Below are 24,369 nucleotides of genomic sequence, written 5' to 3' on the forward strand. Positions count from 1 at the left end.
CTTTCAATTTTATTTGGTATTATTACCATCTGTTAAGGATCTCTAAATCCCCCTCCAAGCGGGTTTTATTCTCGCCCACCACCGAGCTTCACTTCATCGAGCGATCGCAAACGCATGCATATACATTTTAACGATTACATACTATACATTATCTACTCCAATATATAACCACATTGTTATTTGTTCTTCAGTTGTTTGTCTTTAATAAACCTGTAAATGCGAGCCAAGTCTTTTCATTGAGGAGAACAAGACATCCAGCAAAGAACATTGGTGACCTCGACGTGATGAACGTGATCAACATCAAACAGCAGGGAAGTGTCCATTCCTGATTTATATCTATTCTCATCATAAATCATCCATTAATTCATCCATAGGCCTTAGACTCGAACAAAAGTTAGCTTAATGTACTTTAAACTTTAACAAACTACCTCCATCTTAATAACTAAGAGTGAAATACATTAGTCAAAACTTGATTATTACACATTAATAAAGTCAAATATCATTTCGTAATCAATACTTCATTAAATACAGCAAATTATTATAATATTACATTTTGTTAACGCTGAGATTGCAGTACAACGAGTTGTTACAATACATTTCGAAATAATTCTTTAATAACAAGCGTAAAATTTAACATTTAATTATTCATCATACGCATTCATTTAATCATAACATTTGTTTTGAATAGTTCAATTTCTGCATTCCAGTAAACGCTTCGTGTCGCACTACGTGTGTCATTTCAAAGCCGTTCGTTCCCGCATCTGGCCGACTACAGTTTATAAGACACTGCGCTGACCTTGACCCATTGTTAATTGAGGGCATTGACCGGATTGCATAATTTACGTAACATTCTATTTTAATTTTATTTATTTTTCTCGTTTGCTTTCAATTTTGTATTGCTCATTCCTTTGCCATTATGTCTCACACTGAGAGATCTATCTCGCCAATCGGGAGTCTTAAACTAGATGTCCCCAGTGCAAGCACAGTAAGCACATTAAAAGAACTCAACGCTCGTCGTAGTTCCGTCAAGGGTCGCATTACTAAATATAAAAATTTATTTAATAAGATCTCAGAAACGCAGCCGACCTTGCAGGTTGATTTGTGTATGCTTAATCAGAGATATGAAAGTTTGAGAGAAATGTTTTCCAAGTTTGATGAATTGCAGACGCAGATAGAAATAATGAACACTGCTAATCTAGAAGCTGAACTAGATATAAGAGATGATATTGAGACAGATTTTTCATCACTTATAGCAAAAACTCAATTATTTTTGGAGGCTAATCAGACGCAACGCGAGGACTTTAGGCCCGCGAATTCTGAGATTTGTTCCAATTGTTCAAACCCAAGTCAACATATATCAGGCTTCAAATTGCCTACTATAAAAATTGCGAACTTTGACGGAACTTACTTTAAATGGCTAGAATTTCGAGACACTTTTACGTCATTGATCCACAGCAACAACAGAATTGAATCAGTACATAAATTTCATTACCTCAACTCTTATCTTGAAGGAGAGGCTGCTCACGTCATCAGCAATCTCGAAGTTAGTTCTGCCAATTATGATGAAGCCTGGAAACTTCTTTGCGAGAGATACAACAACGAAAAGCAACTGATAAGCAATCATTTAAACTCGCTCTGTAACCTTCAGCCCGTGTCTCGCGATTCATCTAAAGATTTAAAATTTTTAATCGATCACATTTCGAAAAACTTACGGGCTCTCAACACCCTGGGCGAACCAACGGCGTCGTGGGATACGCTAGTAATACATCTGGTCACTTCAAAACTCGATAGTAGCACTAATTTTAAGTGGGAGGAGCACAGGAGCAATTTCAAGAGATCACCTTCTCTTAAAGATTTTTTTTGTTTCCTGAAAGCTCGAGCCAATATTTTGGAATCAATACAATTGAATAGGACAGAGCGTGCTTCAATTAATAAACGTCCGCTAAATTCCTTCGATTTGAGCAAAGGTCAACGGCCTCAAACAAGATCATTTGTGATTTCAGCTGGCCAATCCTCCTCCTCGTCGACTTCCATATGCGTCCTGTGCGGTGGTGATCATCGCTTATATGATTGTGCGACCTTCTTGGCAAAATCAATCGCTGACAGGACCGCCGAGGTGGTGAGGTTAAGACTATGTTTTAACTGCCTACGCAAGGGGCATTCAGTACAACAATGTAGGTTAGGTCCTTGTTACATTTGCAAATTATTTCACAACACCCTACTACATAGGGATAATTCTCAGGCTGCAAATATATCCAACGTTCAAGCACAAAGCTCGACAACCGAAGCGGGGTCTGAGGGTGAGCAGGCTACGTGCAATAGCGCTGTCAGTATGTCAGTGGGTTCCAAATCAAATGTACTTCTTTCAACGGCGATGGTCGAAATATACAATCCAAACACAAGACATCATGTCACGGCTCGTGCACTTCTAGACAGCGGCAGTCAGTCGTCCATTATTACAGAGAATTTAAAATTGAAATTACAGTTAAGTTCTTTACCGACTAAATTAAACATTATAGGGATTGGTAATCAAAACACATGCTTGAAGTCGTTGAATCGTTGCAACATAGTGTTGGCCTCAAAGTGTAACGATTATAATATTGAAACTTCATGTTTAGTGCTGCCTCAAATTACAACCAACCTACCTAATAAGACAGTAGATATTTCAGAAATACAACTTCCATCTCATTTAAAACTCGCAGATCCTAAATTCAATTATTCGGCACCTATTGATTTACTAATAGGAGCCGATATTTTTTGGACTTTAATTGAACCGCGACAAATTTCTTTAGGAACCAACAAGCCCGTTATGCATAAATCCAAACTAGGTTGGATATTATCCGGTCCAATCTCAACCAGTCAAAACAATCACAAGAATTCTATACATTGTAATTATGCTTTTATTCAATCGCGCGAGTCGAGAGTTTCAAATAGGTCTCTTAATGAGCAACTAGCTAAGTTTTGGGAAATTGAGCAAGTACCTCAATACGATTCCCTCAAAACAGAAGAAGAAATAGAATGTGAAAATCATTACGTTGCTAACACATATCGTAATGACGAAGGCAGGTTTTGTGTGAGATTGCCATTAGTTTCAGAGCCCACTTGCTTAGGCGACTCATTCACACTAGCTAGAAACCAGTTCTTGTCATTGGAGAGACGTTTGTCAAAAAACAGTGACCTTAAAAATTTATATTCGCAGTTTATACATGAATACTCTGTGCTAGGCCACTTGTCTGAGTCGGAGATATTGATTCCTCGGCAATCTTATTTTATACCTCACCACGCGGTACTGAAACCATCTAGCGAATCAACCAAACTGCGCGTCGTATTTAATGGTAGTGCGAGGACAACATCTGGATTTTCCATAAACGATTTATTAATGGTTGGCCCAAATATACAAGATAAACTTTTTAACATTTTGCTTCGATTTCGTCAATACACTTACGTAATATCAGCTGATATAGAAAAGATGTACCGACAAGTACAAATACAAAACAATGACCGCGATTTGCAAATGATACTTTGGCGTGATACAAGTACGGAGGCACTGAGATCACTGCGGCTCAATACAGTTACCTATGGCCTTTCTAGTTCAAGTTTCCTGAGCACACGTTGTCTGTGGCAGTTGGGCGAGGACTCTTGTGAACCTAAAATTAAAAATATTATTCAGAACGACTTCCTGGTGGACGACATGCTCACCGGAAGTGACAGTGAGACTGAGCTACATTATATTAAAAAAACCGTAGAGAGTACATTAGCAGCCGGCTGTTTCAATCTACGTAAGTACCGTTCCAATATACCATCTCTCTTGATCGAGCCGCAGTCTGTTCAACGTGAACTCATAATTAGTTCATCGTCACATACCTTAGGGATAGGTTGGAACCCCAACGAAGATTACATTAGCTTTCCTAGCAATTACAAAATTACAAAAAATATTCCTACCAAAAGATCAATTTTATCAGATTCATGTAAAGTTTTCGATCCTCTTGGATTGCTGAGTTTATTCACAATTAAACCTAAAATCATACTGCAAAGACTTTGGCTGACTAAAATCGATTGGGATGAACCTGTTCCCGCCGACATAAGTAGAGCCTGGCAATCATTTCTTTGCAGCGTGTCTGAAATCCAGCACTTGCGAATTCCTAGACATGTCTTATGTCCCGAGTCGATTAACACAGAGCTGCATTGCTTCTGCGATGCTTCGCAGTCTGCATACGCAGCATGCATTTATCTCAGATCTCACGACGCGCAAGGCAACGTGCGCGTACGCTTGTTATGTTCCAAAGCTCGAGTAGCTTCTGTGAATCCGATGACTATTCCAAGACTCGAGCTATGCGCGTGCGTCCTGGGCGCACAGTTGGTGAGTGCTGTGTGTCGCGCATTGCGATGCGCAATTTCCCACAAAATATTTTGGACTGACTCATCTATTGTGCTGACCTGGTTGAGTATGAGATGTGATAGACTGAAAACCTTTGTGGCAAACAGGGTAGGTACCATTTTGGAATCGACTGACATTTCTGAGTGGCGTCATGTGCCAACGTCGTGTAATCCTGCAGATTTAGCTTCACGTGGTTTGGATGTGTCTGCACCTCCTCAGATGGATCTTTGGTGGAACGGCCCAAAGTTCTTGAAAGAAAGCAAGAATGAGTGGCCAGCATTGTTTAACCACCGCCATCCCACTGATGATTTGCCGGAAATAAAGATTAATTTAGTGAACACATCTAAAAACATGATACAGACATTAATACATTTTGATAGGTATTCTAATTTGCGCATATTGCAAAGAGCTTGTGCATATATTTTAAGATTCGTTTTAAATTGCAGAAACAAACCCAATAAAAAGAATGGTATATTGCAGCCTGATGAGCTCATCAATTCATTTGAAACTTTAGTGAGATTAGCTCAGAAGGATAGTTTTAGTACTGAACTAGCCACAATCGATAATAAAGGCGTGCTGAGTCCGAACAATCCTTTAATTTCCTTAAGCCCGTTTATTGATGATAAGGGTATATTACGTGTAGGTGGTCGTTTAAACTATTCTTGTCAGATTTACGACAAACGTCATCCTATGCTACTACATGCGAAGCATAAATTGACAAAACTATTGTTCCAGCAAGAACATTTACGTCTTCTGCACGCTGCCCCACAGTTACTACTGTCCACTGTCAGAGAGTTCGTCTGGCCCATAGCGGGCAGAGATCTGGCACGTGCTACTGTGAGACAATGCATTGTATGCAGGCGGGCAAGTGCTAAGATGCTTGCACCTATGATGGGCGCATTACCCAGTCAACGCGTTGATCCTGACTTCCCCTTTATAAGTGCTGGTATTGATTTTTGTGGACCTTTCTTAATAACTGATAGGAAGGGTAGAGGGTGTAAGATATCGAAATGTTATATGTGCGTTTTTGTCTGCCTCAGATACAAATGTTTGCATTTAGAAGCCGTAAGCGACCTCACCAAAGAGGCATTCATATTATCGTTGCGTCGTTTTATCTCTCGCCGAGGTAAGCCGAAGGAGATTTTCTGCGATAATGGCAGAAACTTCGTATCTGCATCCAAAGAAATTACAGAATTTGTGAACTCTCATGCTGATGGCGTCGGTGGATTCCTTTCTAGTGAAGGGATTGATTTTAAATTTCAACCGGCATATGCACCACACTTCGGGGGTCTATGGGAGGCGTCAGTCAAATCAGCCAAATTTCATTTGAAAAGAATTCTCGATAACACTCACTGCACATTTGAAGAATTAGCTACTTTGTTTAATCAAATCGAAGCCATACTCAATAGCAGGCCTTTATGTCCCTTATCTTCCTCTCCTGATGACCTTGCTCCTCTGACTCCCGGACACTTCCTCATTGGAAGACCTTTGACGTCGTTGCCATCACCTAACTACATGCAACTTAGTACCTCTAGATTGAACCGATACCAACACTTGGAGCAGATTCGTCAACATTTTTGGAATCGATGGCAGCTAGAGTACTTGAACGAATTACAGCAAAGACACAAATGGCGCGTACCAGCAAGATCAATCCAGAATGGTGACTTAGTTCTACTGAAGGACGAGAATATTCCACCGATGCAATGGCGGACGGGTCGAGTCATCAACCTATTTCCAGGAAAGGACAATATCGTGCGAGTAGCCGAAATCAAAACTTCGACTGGCGTTTATCGGCGTGGACTTCGATATCTTTGTCCTCTATTGGATACTGCAGAAGATTCTTCATTGGAAGCAAATGCTTCCAAGGCCCCGGAGGATGTTAAGGATCTCTAAATCCCCCTCCAAGCGGGTTTTATTCTCGCCCACCACCGAGCTTCACTTCATCGAGCGATCGCAAACGCATGCATATACATTTTAACGATTACATACTATACATTATCTACTCCAATATATAACCACATTGTTATTTGTTCTTCAGTTGTTTGTCTTTAATAAACCTGTAAATGCGAGCCAAGTCTTTTCATTGAGGAGAACAAGACATCCAGCAAAGAACATTGGTGACCTCGACGTGATGAACGTGATCAACATCAAACAGCAGGGAAGTGTCCATTCCTGATTTATATCTATTCTCATCATAAATCATCCATTAATTCATCCATAGGCCTTAGACTCGAACAAAAGTTAGCTTAATGTACTTTAAACTTTAACAAACTACCTCCATCTTAATAACTAAGAGTGAAATACATTAGTCAAAACTTGATTATTACACATTAATAAAGTCAAATATCATTTCGTAATCAATACTTCATTAAATACAGCAAATTATTATAATATTACATTTTGTTAACGCTGAGATTGCAGTACAACGAGTTGTTACAATACATTTCGAAATAATTCTTTAATAACAAGCGTAAAATTTAACATTTAATTATTCATCATACGCATTCATTTAATCATAACATTTGTTTTGAATAGTTCAATTTCTGCATTCCAGTAAACGCTTCGTGTCGCACTACGTGTGTCATTTCAAAGCCGTTCGTTCCCGCATCTGGCCGACTACAGTTTATAAGACACTGCGCTGACCTTGACCCATTGTTAATTGAGGGCATTGACCGGATTGCATAATTTACGTAACATTCTATTTTAATTTTATTTATTTTTCTCGTTTGCTTTCAATTTTGTATTGCTCATTCCTTTGCCATTATGTCTCACACTGAGAGATCTATCTCGCCAATCGGGAGTCTTAAACTAGATGTCCCCAGTGCAAGCACAGTAAGCACATTAAAAGAACTCAACGCTCGTCGTAGTTCCGTCAAGGGTCGCATTACTAAATATAAAAATTTATTTAATAAGATCTCAGAAACGCAGCCGACCTTGCAGGTTGATTTGTGTATGCTTAATCAGAGATATGAAAGTTTGAGAGAAATGTTTTCCAAGTTTGATGAATTGCAGACGCAGATAGAAATAATGAACACTGCTAATCTAGAAGCTGAACTAGATATAAGAGATGATATTGAGACAGATTTTTCATCACTTATAGCAAAAACTCAATTATTTTTGGAGGCTAATCAGACGCAACGCGAGGACTTTAGGCCCGCGAATTCTGAGATTTGTTCCAATTGTTCAAACCCAAGTCAACATATATCAGGCTTCAAATTGCCTACTATAAAAATTGCGAACTTTGACGGAACTTACTTTAAATGGCTAGAATTTCGAGACACTTTTACGTCATTGATCCACAGCAACAACAGAATTGAATCAGTACATAAATTTCATTACCTCAACTCTTATCTTGAAGGAGAGGCTGCTCACGTCATCAGCAATCTCGAAGTTAGTTCTGCCAATTATGATGAAGCCTGGAAACTTCTTTGCGAGAGATACAACAACGAAAAGCAACTGATAAGCAATCATTTAAACTCGCTCTGTAACCTTCAGCCCGTGTCTCGCGATTCATCTAAAGATTTAAAATTTTTAATCGATCACATTTCGAAAAACTTACGGGCTCTCAACACCCTGGGCGAACCAACGGCGTCGTGGGATACGCTAGTAATACATCTGGTCACTTCAAAACTCGATAGTAGCACTAATTTTAAGTGGGAGGAGCACAGGAGCAATTTCAAGAGATCACCTTCTCTTAAAGATTTTTTTTGTTTCCTGAAAGCTCGAGCCAATATTTTGGAATCAATACAATTGAATAGGACAGAGCGTGCTTCAATTAATAAACGTCCGCTAAATTCCTTCGATTTGAGCAAAGGTCAACGGCCTCAAACAAGATCATTTGTGATTTCAGCTGGCCAATCCTCCTCCTCGTCGACTTCCATATGCGTCCTGTGCGGTGGTGATCATCGCTTATATGATTGTGCGACCTTCTTGGCAAAATCAATCGCTGACAGGACCGCCGAGGTGGTGAGGTTAAGACTATGTTTTAACTGCCTACGCAAGGGGCATTCAGTACAACAATGTAGGTTAGGTCCTTGTTACATTTGCAAATTATTTCACAACACCCTACTACATAGGGATAATTCTCAGGCTGCAAATATATCCAACGTTCAAGCACAAAGCTCGACAACCGAAGCGGGGTCTGAGGGTGAGCAGGCTACGTGCAATAGCGCTGTCAGTATGTCAGTGGGTTCCAAATCAAATGTACTTCTTTCAACGGCGATGGTCGAAATATACAATCCAAACACAAGACATCATGTCACGGCTCGTGCACTTCTAGACAGCGGCAGTCAGTCGTCCATTATTACAGAGAATTTAAAATTGAAATTACAGTTAAGTTCTTTACCGACTAAATTAAACATTATAGGGATTGGTAATCAAAACACATGCTTGAAGTCGTTGAATCGTTGCAACATAGTGTTGGCCTCAAAGTGTAACGATTATAATATTGAAACTTCATGTTTAGTGCTGCCTCAAATTACAACCAACCTACCTAATAAGACAGTAGATATTTCAGAAATACAACTTCCATCTCATTTAAAACTCGCAGATCCTAAATTCAATTATTCGGCACCTATTGATTTACTAATAGGAGCCGATATTTTTTGGACTTTAATTGAACCGCGACAAATTTCTTTAGGAACCAACAAGCCCGTTATGCATAAATCCAAACTAGGTTGGATATTATCCGGTCCAATCTCAACCAGTCAAAACAATCACAAGAATTCTATACATTGTAATTATGCTTTTATTCAATCGCGCGAGTCGAGAGTTTCAAATAGGTCTCTTAATGAGCAACTAGCTAAGTTTTGGGAAATTGAGCAAGTACCTCAATACGATTCCCTCAAAACAGAAGAAGAAATAGAATGTGAAAATCATTACGTTGCTAACACATATCGTAATGACGAAGGCAGGTTTTGTGTGAGATTGCCATTAGTTTCAGAGCCCACTTGCTTAGGCGACTCATTCACACTAGCTAGAAACCAGTTCTTGTCATTGGAGAGACGTTTGTCAAAAAACAGTGACCTTAAAAATTTATATTCGCAGTTTATACATGAATACTCTGTGCTAGGCCACTTGTCTGAGTCGGAGATATTGATTCCTCGGCAATCTTATTTTATACCTCACCACGCGGTACTGAAACCATCTAGCGAATCAACCAAACTGCGCGTCGTATTTAATGGTAGTGCGAGGACAACATCTGGATTTTCCATAAACGATTTATTAATGGTTGGCCCAAATATACAAGATAAACTTTTTAACATTTTGCTTCGATTTCGTCAATACACTTACGTAATATCAGCTGATATAGAAAAGATGTACCGACAAGTACAAATACAAAACAATGACCGCGATTTGCAAATGATACTTTGGCGTGATACAAGTACGGAGGCACTGAGATCACTGCGGCTCAATACAGTTACCTATGGCCTTTCTAGTTCAAGTTTCCTGAGCACACGTTGTCTGTGGCAGTTGGGCGAGGACTCTTGTGAACCTAAAATTAAAAATATTATTCAGAACGACTTCCTGGTGGACGACATGCTCACCGGAAGTGACAGTGAGACTGAGCTACATTATATTAAAAAAACCGTAGAGAGTACATTAGCAGCCGGCTGTTTCAATCTACGTAAGTACCGTTCCAATATACCATCTCTCTTGATCGAGCCGCAGTCTGTTCAACGTGAACTCATAATTAGTTCATCGTCACATACCTTAGGGATAGGTTGGAACCCCAACGAAGATTACATTAGCTTTCCTAGCAATTACAAAATTACAAAAAATATTCCTACCAAAAGATCAATTTTATCAGATTCATGTAAAGTTTTCGATCCTCTTGGATTGCTGAGTTTATTCACAATTAAACCTAAAATCATACTGCAAAGACTTTGGCTGACTAAAATCGATTGGGATGAACCTGTTCCCGCCGACATAAGTAGAGCCTGGCAATCATTTCTTTGCAGCGTGTCTGAAATCCAGCACTTGCGAATTCCTAGACATGTCTTATGTCCCGAGTCGATTAACACAGAGCTGCATTGCTTCTGCGATGCTTCGCAGTCTGCATACGCAGCATGCATTTATCTCAGATCTCACGACGCGCAAGGCAACGTGCGCGTACGCTTGTTATGTTCCAAAGCTCGAGTAGCTTCTGTGAATCCGATGACTATTCCAAGACTCGAGCTATGCGCGTGCGTCCTGGGCGCACAGTTGGTGAGTGCTGTGTGTCGCGCATTGCGATGCGCAATTTCCCACAAAATATTTTGGACTGACTCATCTATTGTGCTGACCTGGTTGAGTATGAGATGTGATAGACTGAAAACCTTTGTGGCAAACAGGGTAGGTACCATTTTGGAATCGACTGACATTTCTGAGTGGCGTCATGTGCCAACGTCGTGTAATCCTGCAGATTTAGCTTCACGTGGTTTGGATGTGTCTGCACCTCCTCAGATGGATCTTTGGTGGAACGGCCCAAAGTTCTTGAAAGAAAGCAAGAATGAGTGGCCAGCATTGTTTAACCACCGCCATCCCACTGATGATTTGCCGGAAATAAAGATTAATTTAGTGAACACATCTAAAAACATGATACAGACATTAATACATTTTGATAGGTATTCTAATTTGCGCATATTGCAAAGAGCTTGTGCATATATTTTAAGATTCGTTTTAAATTGCAGAAACAAACCCAATAAAAAGAATGGTATATTGCAGCCTGATGAGCTCATCAATTCATTTGAAACTTTAGTGAGATTAGCTCAGAAGGATAGTTTTAGTACTGAACTAGCCACAATCGATAATAAAGGCGTGCTGAGTCCGAACAATCCTTTAATTTCCTTAAGCCCGTTTATTGATGATAAGGGTATATTACGTGTAGGTGGTCGTTTAAACTATTCTTGTCAGATTTACGACAAACGTCATCCTATGCTACTACATGCGAAGCATAAATTGACAAAACTATTGTTCCAGCAAGAACATTTACGTCTTCTGCACGCTGCCCCACAGTTACTACTGTCCACTGTCAGAGAGTTCGTCTGGCCCATAGCGGGCAGAGATCTGGCACGTGCTACTGTGAGACAATGCATTGTATGCAGGCGGGCAAGTGCTAAGATGCTTGCACCTATGATGGGCGCATTACCCAGTCAACGCGTTGATCCTGACTTCCCCTTTATAAGTGCTGGTATTGATTTTTGTGGACCTTTCTTAATAACTGATAGGAAGGGTAGAGGGTGTAAGATATCGAAATGTTATATGTGCGTTTTTGTCTGCCTCAGATACAAATGTTTGCATTTAGAAGCCGTAAGCGACCTCACCAAAGAGGCATTCATATTATCGTTGCGTCGTTTTATCTCTCGCCGAGGTAAGCCGAAGGAGATTTTCTGCGATAATGGCAGAAACTTCGTATCTGCATCCAAAGAAATTACAGAATTTGTGAACTCTCATGCTGATGGCGTCGGTGGATTCCTTTCTAGTGAAGGGATTGATTTTAAATTTCAACCGGCATATGCACCACACTTCGGGGGTCTATGGGAGGCGTCAGTCAAATCAGCCAAATTTCATTTGAAAAGAATTCTCGATAACACTCACTGCACATTTGAAGAATTAGCTACTTTGTTTAATCAAATCGAAGCCATACTCAATAGCAGGCCTTTATGTCCCTTATCTTCCTCTCCTGATGACCTTGCTCCTCTGACTCCCGGACACTTCCTCATTGGAAGACCTTTGACGTCGTTGCCATCACCTAACTACATGCAACTTAGTACCTCTAGATTGAACCGATACCAACACTTGGAGCAGATTCGTCAACATTTTTGGAATCGATGGCAGCTAGAGTACTTGAACGAATTACAGCAAAGACACAAATGGCGCGTACCAGCAAGATCAATCCAGAATGGTGACTTAGTTCTACTGAAGGACGAGAATATTCCACCGATGCAATGGCGGACGGGTCGAGTCATCAACCTATTTCCAGGAAAGGACAATATCGTGCGAGTAGCCGAAATCAAAACTTCGACTGGCGTTTATCGGCGTGGACTTCGATATCTTTGTCCTCTATTGGATACTGCAGAAGATTCTTCATTGGAAGCAAATGCTTCCAAGGCCCCGGAGGATGTTAAGGATCTCTAAATCCCCCTCCAAGCGGGTTTTATTCTCGCCCACCACCGAGCTTCACTTCATCGAGCGATCGCAAACGCATGCATATACATTTTAACGATTACATACTATACATTATCTACTCCAATATATAACCACATTGTTATTTGTTCTTCAGTTGTTTGTCTTTAATAAACCTGTAAATGCGAGCCAAGTCTTTTCATTGAGGAGAACAAGACATCCAGCAAAGAACATTGGTGACCTCGACGTGATGAACGTGATCAACATCAAACAGCAGGGAAGTGTCCATTCCTGATTTATATCTATTCTCATCATAAATCATCCATTAATTCATCCATAGGCCTTAGACTCGAACAAAAGTTAGCTTAATGTACTTTAAACTTTAACAAACTACCTCCATCTTAATAACTAAGAGTGAAATACATTAGTCAAAACTTGATTATTACACATTAATAAAGTCAAATATCATTTCGTAATCAATACTTCATTAAATACAGCAAATTATTATAATATTACATTTTGTTAACGCTGAGATTGCAGTACAACGAGTTGTTACAATACATTTCGAAATAATTCTTTAATAACAAGCGTAAAATTTAACATTTAATTATTCATCATACGCATTCATTTAATCATAACATTTGTTTTGAATAGTTCAATTTCTGCATTCCAGTAAACGCTTCGTGTCGCACTACGTGTGTCATTTCAAAGCCGTTCGTTCCCGCATCTGGCCGACTACAGTTTATAAGACACTGCGCTGACCTTGACCCATTGTTAATTGAGGGCATTGACCGGATTGCATAATTTACGTAACATTCTATTTTAATTTTATTTATTTTTCTCGTTTGCTTTCAATTTTGTATTGCTCATTCCTTTGCCATTATGTCTCACACTGAGAGATCTATCTCGCCAATCGGGAGTCTTAAACTAGATGTCCCCAGTGCAAGCACAGTAAGCACATTAAAAGAACTCAACGCTCGTCGTAGTTCCGTCAAGGGTCGCATTACTAAATATAAAAATTTATTTAATAAGATCTCAGAAACGCAGCCGACCTTGCAGGTTGATTTGTGTATGCTTAATCAGAGATATGAAAGTTTGAGAGAAATGTTTTCCAAGTTTGATGAATTGCAGACGCAGATAGAAATAATGAACACTGCTAATCTAGAAGCTGAACTAGATATAAGAGATGATATTGAGACAGATTTTTCATCACTTATAGCAAAAACTCAATTATTTTTGGAGGCTAATCAGACGCAACGCGAGGACTTTAGGCCCGCGAATTCTGAGATTTGTTCCAATTGTTCAAACCCAAGTCAACATATATCAGGCTTCAAATTGCCTACTATAAAAATTGCGAACTTTGACGGAACTTACTTTAAATGGCTAGAATTTCGAGACACTTTTACGTCATTGATCCACAGCAACAACAGAATTGAATCAGTACATAAATTTCATTACCTCAACTCTTATCTTGAAGGAGAGGCTGCTCACGTCATCAGCAATCTCGAAGTTAGTTCTGCCAATTATGATGAAGCCTGGAAACTTCTTTGCGAGAGATACAACAACGAAAAGCAACTGATAAGCAATCATTTAAACTCGCTCTGTAACCTTCAGCCCGTGTCTCGCGATTCATCTAAAGATTTAAAATTTTTAATCGATCACATTTCGAAAAACTTACGGGCTCTCAACACCCTGGGCGAACCAACGGCGTCGTGGGATACGCTAGTAATACATCTGGTCACTTCAAAACTCGATAGTAGCACTAATTTTAAGTGGGAGGAGCACAGGAGCAATTTCAAGAGATCACCTTCTCTTAAAGATTTTTTTTGTTTCCTGAAAGCTCGAGCCAATATTTTGGAATCAATACAATTGAATAGGACAGAGCGTGCTTCAATTAATAAACGTCCGCTAAATTCCTTCGATTTGAGCAAAGGTCAACGGCCTCAAACAAGATCATTTGTGATTTCAGCTGGCCAATCCTCCTCCTCGTCGACTTCCATATGCGTCCTGTGCGGTGGTGATCATCGCTTATATGATTGTGCGACCTTCTTGGCAAAATCAATCGCTGACAGGACCGCCGGTGGTGAGGTTAAGACTATGTTTTAACTGCCTACGCAAGGGGCATTCAGTACAACAATGTAGGTTAGGTCCTTGTTACATTTGCAAATTATTTCACAACACCCTACTACATAGGGATAATTCTCAGGCTGCAAATATATCCAACGTTCAAGCACAAAGCTCGACAACCGAAGCGGGGTCTGAGGGTGAGCAGGCTACGTGCAATAGCGCTGTCAGTATGTCAGTGGGTTCCAAATCAAATGTACTTCTTTCAACGGCGATGGTCGAAATATACAATCCAAACACAAGACATCATGTCACGGCTCGTGCACTTCTAGACAGCGGCAGTCAGTCGTCCATTATTACAGAGAATTTAAAATTGAAATTACAGTTAAGTTCTTTACCGACTAAATTAAACATTATAGGGATTGGTAATCAAAACACATGCTTGAAGTCGTTGAATCGTTGCAACATAGTGTTGGCCTCAAAGTGTAACGATTATAATATTGAAACTTCATGTTTAGTGCTGCCTCAAATTACAACCAACCTACCTAATAAGACAGTAGATATTTCAGAAATACAACTTCCATCTCATTTAAAACTCGCAGATCCTAAATTCAATTATTCGGCACCTATTGATTTACTAATAGGAGCCGATATTTTTTGGACTTTAATTGAACCGCGACAAATTTCTTTAGGAACCAACAAGCCCGTTATGCATAAATCCAAACTAGGTTGGATATTATCCGGTCCAATCTCAACCAGTCAAAACAATCACAAGAATTCTATACATTGTAATTATGCTTTTATTCAATCGCGCGAGTCGAGAGTTTCAAATAGGTCTCTTAATGAGCAACTAGCTAAGTTTTGGGAAATTGAGCAAGTACCTCAATACGATTCCCTCAAAACAGAAGAAGAAATAGAATGTGAAAATCATTACGTTGCTAACACATATCGTAATGACGAAGGCAGGTTTTGTGTGAGATTGCCATTAGTTTCAGAGCCCACTTGCTTAGGCGACTCATTCACACTAGCTAGAAACCAGTTCTTGTCATTGGAGAGACGTTTGTCAAAAAACAGTGACCTTAAAAATTTATATTCGCAGTTTATACATGAATACTCTGTGCTAGGCCACTTGTCTGAGTCGGAGATATTGATTCCTCGGCAATCTTATTTTATACCTCACCACGCGGTACTGAAACCATCTAGCGAATCAACCAAACTGCGCGTCGTATTTAATGGTAGTGCGAGGACAACATCTGGATTTTCCATAAACGATTTATTAATGGTTGGCCCAAATATACAAGATAAACTTTTTAACATTTTGCTTCGATTTCGTCAATACACTTACGTAATATCAGCTGATATAGAAAAGATGTACCGACAAGTACAAATACAAAACAATGACCGCGATTTGCAAATGATACTTTGGCGTGATACAAGTACGGAGGCACTGAGATCACTGCGGCTCAATACAGTTACCTATGGCCTTTCTAGTTCAAGTTTCCTGAGCACACGTTGTCTGTGGCAGTTGGGCGAGGACTCTTGTGAACCTAAAATTAAAAATATTATTCAGAACGACTTCCTGGTGGACGACATGCTCACCGGAAGTGACAGTGAGACTGAGCTACATTATATTAAAAAAACCGTAGAGAGTACATTAGCAGCCGGCTGTTTCAATCTACGTAAGTACCGTTCCAATATACCATCTCTCTTGATCGAGCCGCAGTCTGTTCAACGTGAACTCATAATTAGTTCATCGTCACATACCTTAGGGATAGGTTGGAACCCCAACGAAGATTACATTAGCTTTCCTAGCAATTACAAAATTACAAAAAATATTCCTACCAAAAGATCAATTTTATCAGATTCATGTAAAGTTTTCGATCCTCTTGGATTGCTGAGTTTATTCACAATTAAACCTAAAATCATACTGCAAAGACTTTGGCTGACTAAAATCGATTGGGATGAACCTGTTCCCGCCGACATAAGTAGAGCCTGGCAATCATTTCTTTGCAGCGTGTCTGAAATCCAGCACTTGCGAATTCCTAGACATGTCTTATGTCCCGAGTCGATTAACACAGAGCTGCATTGCTTCTGCGATGCTTCGCAGTCTGCATACGCAGCATGCATTTATCTCAGATCTCACGACGCGCAAGGCAACGTGCGCGTACGCTTGTTATGTTCCAAAGCTCGAGTAGCTTCTGTGAATCCGATGACTATTCCAAGACTCGAGCTATGCGCGTGCGTCCTGGGCGCACAGTTGGTGAGTGCTGTGTGTCGCGCATTGCGATGCGCAATTTCCCACAAAATATTTTGGACTGACTCATCTATTGTGCTGACCTGGTTGAGTATGAGATGTGATAGACTGAAAACCTTTGTGGCAAACAGGGTAGGTACCATTTTGGAATCGACTGACATTTCTGAGTGGCGTCATGTGCCAACGTCGTGTAATCCTGCAGATTTAGCTTCACGTGGTTTGGATGTGTCTGCACCTCCTCAGATGGATCTTTGGTGGAACGGCCCAAAGTTCTTGAAAGAAAGCAAGAATGAGTGGCCAGCATTGTTTAACCACCGCCATCCCACTGATGATTTGCCGGAAATAAAGATTAATTTAGTGAACACATCTAAAAACATGATACAGACATTAATACATTTTGATAGGTATTCTAATTTGCGCATATTGCAAAGAGCTTGTGCATATATTTTAAGATTCGTTTTAAATTGCAGAAACAAACCCAATAAAAAGAATGGTATATTGCAGCCTGATGAGCTCATCAATTCATTTGAAACTTTAGTGAGATTAGCTCAGAAGGATAGTTTTAGTACTGAACTAGCCACAATCGATAATAAAGGCGTGCTGAGTCCGAACAATCCTTTAATTTCCTTAAGCCCGTTTATTGATGATAAGGGTATATTACGTGTAGGTGGTCGTTTAAACTATTCTTGTCAGATTTACGACAAACGTCATCCTATGCTACTACATGCGAAGCATAAATTGACAAAACTATTGTTCCAGCAAGAACATTTACGTCTTCTGCACGCTGCCCCACAGTTACTACTGTCCACTGTCAGAGAGTTCGTCTGGCCCATAGCGGGCAGAGATCTGGCACGTGCTACTGTGAGACAATGCATTGTATGCAGGCGGGCAAGTGCTAAGATGCTTGCACCTATGATGGGCGCATTACCCAGTCAACGCGTTGATCCTGACTTCCCCTTTATAAGTGCTGGTATTGATTTTTGTGGACCTTTCTTAATAACTGATAGGAAGGGTAGAGGGTGTAAGATATCGAAATGTTATATGTGCGTTTTTGTCTGCCTCAGATACAAATGTTTGCATTTAGAAGCCGTAAGCGACCTCACCAAAGAGGCATTCATATTATCGTTGCGTCGTTTTATCTCTCGCCGAGGTAAGCCGAAGGAGATTTTCTGCGATAATGGCAGAAACTTCGTATCTGCATCCAAAGAAATTACAGAATTTGTGAACTCTCATGCTGATGGCGTCGGTGGATTCCTTTCTAGTGAAGGGATTGATTTTAAATTTCAACCGGCATATGCACCACACTTCGGGGGTCTATGGGAGGCGTCAGTCAAATCAGCCAAATTTCATTTGAAAAGAATTCTCGATAACACTCACTGCACATTTGAAGAATTAGCTACTTTGTTTAATCAAATCGAAGCCATACTCAATAGCAGGCCTTTATGTCCCTTATCTTCCTCTCCTGATGACCTTGCTCCTCTGACTCCCGGACACTTCCTCATTGGAAGACCTTTGACGTCGTTGCCATCACCTAACTACATGCAACTTAGTACCTCTAGATTGAACCGATACCAACACTTGGAGCAGATTCGTCAACATTTTTGGAATCGATGGCAGCTAGAGTACTTGAACGAATTACAGCAAAGACACAAATGGCGCGTACCAGCAAGATCAATCCAGAATGGTGACTTAGTTCTACTGAAGGACGAGAATATTCCACCGATGCAATGGCGGACGGGTCGAGTCATCAACCTATTTCCAGGAAAGGACAATATCGTGCGAGTAGCCGAAATCAAAACTTCGACTGGCGTTTATCGGCGTGGACTTCGATATCTTTGTCCTCTATTGGATACTGCAGAAGATTCTTCATTGGAAGCAAATGCTTCCAAGGCCCCGGAGGATGTTAAGGATCTCTAAATCCCCCTCCAAGCGGGTTTTATTCTCGCCCACCACCGAGCTTCACTTCATCGAGCGATCGCAAACGCATGCATATACATTTTAACGATTACATACTATACATTATCTACTCCAATATATAACCACATTGTTATTTGTTCTTCAGTTGTTTGTCTTTAATAAACCTGTAAATGCGAGCCAAGTCTTTTCATTGAGGAGAACAAGACATCCAGCAAAGAACACCATCAATTCGATGTTTTTAATTGAACAAAAATTTAGGTTTATCACATTCAAATAGCTGAATAAGTTTTTTTTTTCCCATGTAATTTTTTTTATCTTTAAATGTCTCTCCTGTAAAGTTGAAAAAAATGTTGCTTAAACCAAATATCCTTTCACCTGTCGATACGAAATTAGGTAATCTTTATTTACTAAAATTAAAAACGGCTTTGTGTATTGATGTTGCTTACGAGATCCATAGAGAATAATATAGTCTCGCTAAAACTCGAGAACGGCTGGACCGATTTGACTAATTTTGGTCTTGAAATATTTGTGGAAGTCCAGAGAAAGTTTAAAAGGTAGATAAATATGGAAAAGCTCGGAATTAAATAAAAATAATAATTTTGTTTTTCCTTTGATGTGTCCCCCGTTGGACGGATTCCTTTTGTTTGTTTTAAGTTTATTTTATACAAAAGCTTAGTTCTTTTATTTATCGATTGAGGCACTACGAAGTCTGCCGGGTCAGCTAGTATAAAATATATATTTTTAATTGGAATCTTTGCATGCGTGTCCCCAATAATCGATATCGTTATCGCTCGTTACAAAGTTAGCATATCTAGGAGTACAAAACATTCTTGGTTGATATGCGCGCGAGACGGCACCGCCGGACAGTCCAAAGGAGATGCTCCTTTGAAGATTGCGCCAATACATTTATTGCTCGCTTCGGTTTGCATACCGCATTATTGGGCATTATCCGGCCCGCCTTCGGGTTTTAATTATTGATGTCTTTAAAACTTTTAAATCGTTAGACCAACTGTTTCAAATCGCATTGTAAGGCTTGCCTTCTAAGCTGTCAAGTGATGTATAGAAGAAGTTAACCCAATTAAAAGTTCATAAAATTACGATCATTTTTAGCTTATGATCTCTTGATAGAATATTTTTTTTGTAAGAATTTGGTTCCAACGCTTTTGGCTTTACTTTTGCCAATGTCAATGCATGTAAAAAAACAGGTGCTTATATTTTGTATCTATATCTATAAATATTATGTATGTTATATATACTATACACATAAATGTTTATGTAATATTATCTTCACACTACACCTACCAAGATTCACCTCTGCACTCCCCTAAGGTAGACTGTTAGAGAATGCCTACGGCATTAAGTCCGCCTTTTGTACTTTCTAGTATATGAAGTTATAAATAAATAAATAAAATCTGTGATTTTAAGAGTTAGTTTTAAAGTACACACAGACCCACGCAAAGAACGTAACCGGACGTAAGCCACGTAAGGCACCTAAATAGTGTCCGATGCTACTGATTATGAATTGAATTCTACCTATATATAACGCGAAGGAGTATTACGTACGGTTTTAGTTGTGGAGCAGCCATCATACAAAAAAAAAAGAGACTACAATCTCATGATCACAATCAGCAATTTAATAAAAACTAGTGGTCGGCCCGCAGTAGTCGAAATTCGATTATAATTAATTGAAATTAAAAGTTTAAACATCATGATGGTTCTATTATCAAGCATTATTATACTTCTATAATAATACAGATTTCGCCAAAACTAAACTATAAATGAATAATATTAAAGACAAACAAGGTAGGCAGCGGCTTGGCTCTGCCCTTGGCATTGCTGAAGTCCATGGGCGACGGTAACCACTCACCAGCAGGTGGGCCGTATGCTAGTCTGTCTACAAGGGCAATAAAAAAAAACAGTTTAATCTGTTCTCAATTTTACCACAGACTAAAGAATAACAAAAGTTTCTCAATTGATAATACACAATAGGATATATTTTATACGTATGTGTTGTGTCAAATACATGGGGGTGTATTGTGTAATGTTTTCTTTATTGATTTAATTTATTTTTAATGCACAATTTGAAAAATATATTAGAATTCTGCACTTCTTCTCTATATTCTCTATAAGTGTGAGAAATTTCATAGGTACATCTCCGTCCGCGCAATTTTCGTAAAAAGGGATACAAAGATTTTTGCTTCACGTATTAATATGCGTAGATTAACAAAAGAAAAGTGTCCGTCAGTAAATATTATTAAGGAATCAGTATCGAACGTGCCACGTGCTCATTATCTAAAGATGTCCTTTTTACCCAGTTCGATTAGCAAAGAAAACATTCGCTTAACGACCCATTGTACTGTAACACTTGTGTTTTGAAACATTAAACAATTAAAAATAAAAAGGGATGGTACGATATGAGACGCGATAACCGTTTAATCAGCTTCGCGACCGATTCACATTTGGAAGTTGTATTTATTTCCATTTCCATTAATTCTGATTTGCATTTTAAGGTTGGCTATTCTGTTCTTTTAAAAAAAAATCCGTTGATAATTATCTGTACTAAAACATTTTTATTAATAACGAGCATTGGTCCCTTTTTCCTTAATCCTTTTGAATGCATATAAAGTAAATGTCACAAAAGCCCATAGATGTCACTATCTAAAATTGGTATCGTGGTGCTTAAAATAAAACTCCCTGACTATTGTAGCTTTATTGTTGTCATCCCAAATCTTTCCTGTAGTGATAATCAAATATTATTAACGCATTCTTTACACATCGCTCACTTCAAATCAAACCAAATTATAATTTGCGTAATTACTGGTGGTAGGACCTCTTGTGAGTCCGTGCTGGTAGGTACCACCACTCTGCCTATTTCTGCCATAAAGCAGTAATGCTTTTCGGCTTGAAGGGTGGGGCAGCCGTTGTAACTATACTGAGGCCTTAGAACTTATATCTCAAGATGGGTGGCACATTTACGTTGTAGATGTCTATGGGCTCCAGTAACCACTTAGCACCAGGTGGGCTGTGAGCACGTTCACCCATCTAAGCAAAAAAAAACATCGTCTTCGTCATCTTTCTTTTTCTCTCTCTTTATTTCATATTTCTCAATCTCAATCTCAATATTTCTCTCTTTCTTTCAATTTTCTCTCACTCATATCGTAACGCTCCATTCCACACTCTTTTCATACATTTCGTTCTTACCCCTTCTATAACCATATGATTGATTGGTTATTCTACGATATGATTGATTCTTTCTACCATTCCTTAGTGAAGAAGTATGTATTGAGGTTTTTTTTTATTGCTTAGATGGGTAGACGAGCTCACAGCCCACCTGGTTGTTAAGTGGTTATTGGAGCTCATAGACATCTACAACGTAAATGCGCCACCCACCTTGATATATATAAGTTCTAAGATCTCAGTATAGTTTCAACGGCTGCCCTACCCTTCAAACCGAAACGCATTACTTCTTCATTAGTATTGCTTCACGGCAGAAATAGTCAGGGTGGTGGTACCTACCCGTGTGGAGGTCCTACCACTATTGTAATTATGCAAATTATAATTTTGCGGGTTTGATTTTTATTACACGATGTTATTTATTCCTTCACCGTGGAAATCAATCGTAAACATTTGTTAAGTACGTATTTCATTAGAAAAATCGGTACCTCCTTTAAGCCAAGACGACATTAGTAGATATAATACGTATTGGTAGAGTATTAGTGTAGTATATTCCCTTTTGGCTGAATCCATACTCGCCCATTTGTCCTGATGAAACTAAAAAGGCATCCGGTCTACCAGTAATGCTTTCTTTCTAAAAAAAATCTAGGTATAGTATATTAAAACGGTGAACCTGCATATTTACCCGTTGTCTAGTATATGTTTAAATATGACATCGGCGATTTAGAAGATAATTGAAATTCATCTTATTCTGTTTCAAAGTGAGGGGTGATATTAATGTTGTTATGTAAGCTCTGATAACCATTTGACATATAGTGAACTATGCTCTCGACTAGGGCAATAATAGAAAACAGTCAATCATTTTACACTAACATGGGTATGTAGATATGAACATGATATTAAACGCATCCATCCGGAGAGGTAAATAAATAGTAGAGACTTTACTTCAATAAATACGTATGTGAATAAGAAGAGAAATTAAGATTCTTGTGGACTTAGAAATCAAGATGAAGGGTGATTAGACCTTTCCTAATTTATATAGTGTTTATTAAAATACTGTTAAAGACGCTTGATAGAATGATTAATTATGTTCTTTTCTACACCACAAATATAAGGATGGTAATAAAACCAAAAACAATTAGAAAAAATTAAACACAAATGTACAAATATTTATTTAATTTCAACACTATACTTTTACAATGTTGCTTCACATAAAAATGTCCTTTCGAATTAAAATGTAAAAGGATTAAAAAAAGATAATTATCACGTATTATAACAGCATTGCGCCAAAACACTCTCGCGGAAAAAGATACGTATCTACAAATTCTTATTTTTTGTCAATAAATAAATAAATCAACCAAAAAAGAATTTAAAAGACAGATTTACAGTTATTAGTCTGAGAAATAAACGTTAATTTTTTTAATACTACATTTAAGAACATCACAATTGAGAAGAAATTGAATCATCATCATTCATCATTATCCTGCCCTTCTTCCAGTCACGTGGGGTCGGCGCAACATGTTTTCTCCTTCCATACTCTTCTATCATATACCTTTTCTTCGCTCACTCCCCTTTTAAATTAAGAAATTGAATATTACAAAATAAAAATATACCAAAGTTATTTGTTATGCTGCGCTCTATTAGAAAATTATAGTTATTTTGTTCCACACTTTCCTAAACAGCTCTTGGAATGGAATCAAGTACATAACAAATCATATTGCTATTTTGCGGAATTCACGCGTTCGTCAAAAGTGGAAGTAGATATTTTATTGCTATTAAAGACAACGTACCATATGTCCATGCCGGGGTGCAATTCACTGCTTAAGACTTTTGAAGAAAGACTTTTCATAACACTCATAAAACAACGTACATTTCACTGAGAAGCCTTGTAGTACGTGGAAAAAATGATGTTCGAAATACACCGTGGAAAAGCCTTGCTCTGGTGAGAGTTGTGCAATGGTAAAAACGAAAAGACGGGATCATTTCTAACGGATTAAAACACATTCTAACGAAGAGCTCTAAGCCCACCTGGAGCTAAGTGGTTACTGGAGCCCATAGACATCTACAACGTAAATGCGCCACCCACCTTGAGATATAAGTTCTAAGATCTCAGTATAGTTACAACGGCTGCCCTACCCTTCAGACCGAAACGCATTACTGCTTCACGGCAGAAATAGCCAGGGCGGTGGTACCTACCCGCTCGGACTCACAAGAGGTCCTACCACCAGTAGAAAATCCATCTTATTTAAATAAACGAAATCGCTTAGTTCGTACTTACAGTATTTGGCTGTGAAGTGTCAATACATCAATATAGATAGAGGCGAGCTTGGGGGGCGGTGCTCGGGCGGGCCGCGTTCGTAATTACAGGCGCGAGAGCCCGCGGGCCGCAGCCCCGCAAATTATTTAGTAATTTTAATTTTATTTCAACTTATGCGCCTTTGCACGGGGGGCGTCAATGAAATGACTTTTATAAACG

General features: G+C 39.0%; 2 protein-coding genes across 2 annotated transcripts; both read left to right on the top strand.

Annotated features, from left to right (window-relative positions):
• The first annotated feature begins 817 nt into the window (after window positions 1-817).
• LOC134198687 (uncharacterized) lies at window positions 818-6,447 on the top strand. Its single transcript, XM_062674326.1, has 3 exons — window positions 818-843; window positions 2,004-2,119; window positions 5,114-6,447. Exon 3 carries the CDS (start codon window positions 5,255-5,257, stop codon window positions 6,269-6,271), a length of 1,017 nt encoding a protein of 338 aa, XP_062530310.1. The 5' UTR covers window positions 818-843; window positions 2,004-2,119; window positions 5,114-5,254; the 3' UTR covers window positions 6,272-6,447.
• A 595-nt stretch (window positions 6,448-7,042) lies between these two features.
• Window positions 7,043-12,672, top strand: LOC119630068 (uncharacterized). The gene is made up of 3 exons (XM_038018177.2): window positions 7,043-7,068; window positions 8,229-8,344; window positions 11,339-12,672. Exon 3 carries the CDS (start codon window positions 11,480-11,482, stop codon window positions 12,494-12,496), a length of 1,017 nt encoding a protein of 338 aa, XP_037874105.1. The 5' UTR covers window positions 7,043-7,068; window positions 8,229-8,344; window positions 11,339-11,479; the 3' UTR covers window positions 12,497-12,672.
• The last annotated feature ends 11,697 nt before the right edge of the window (window positions 12,673-24,369 follow it).

Source organism: Bombyx mori, chromosome 20 (genome assembly GCF_030269925.1).
Source record: "Bombyx mori chromosome 20, ASM3026992v2".
NCBI lineage: Eukaryota > Metazoa > Arthropoda > Insecta > Lepidoptera > Bombycidae > Bombyx > Bombyx mori.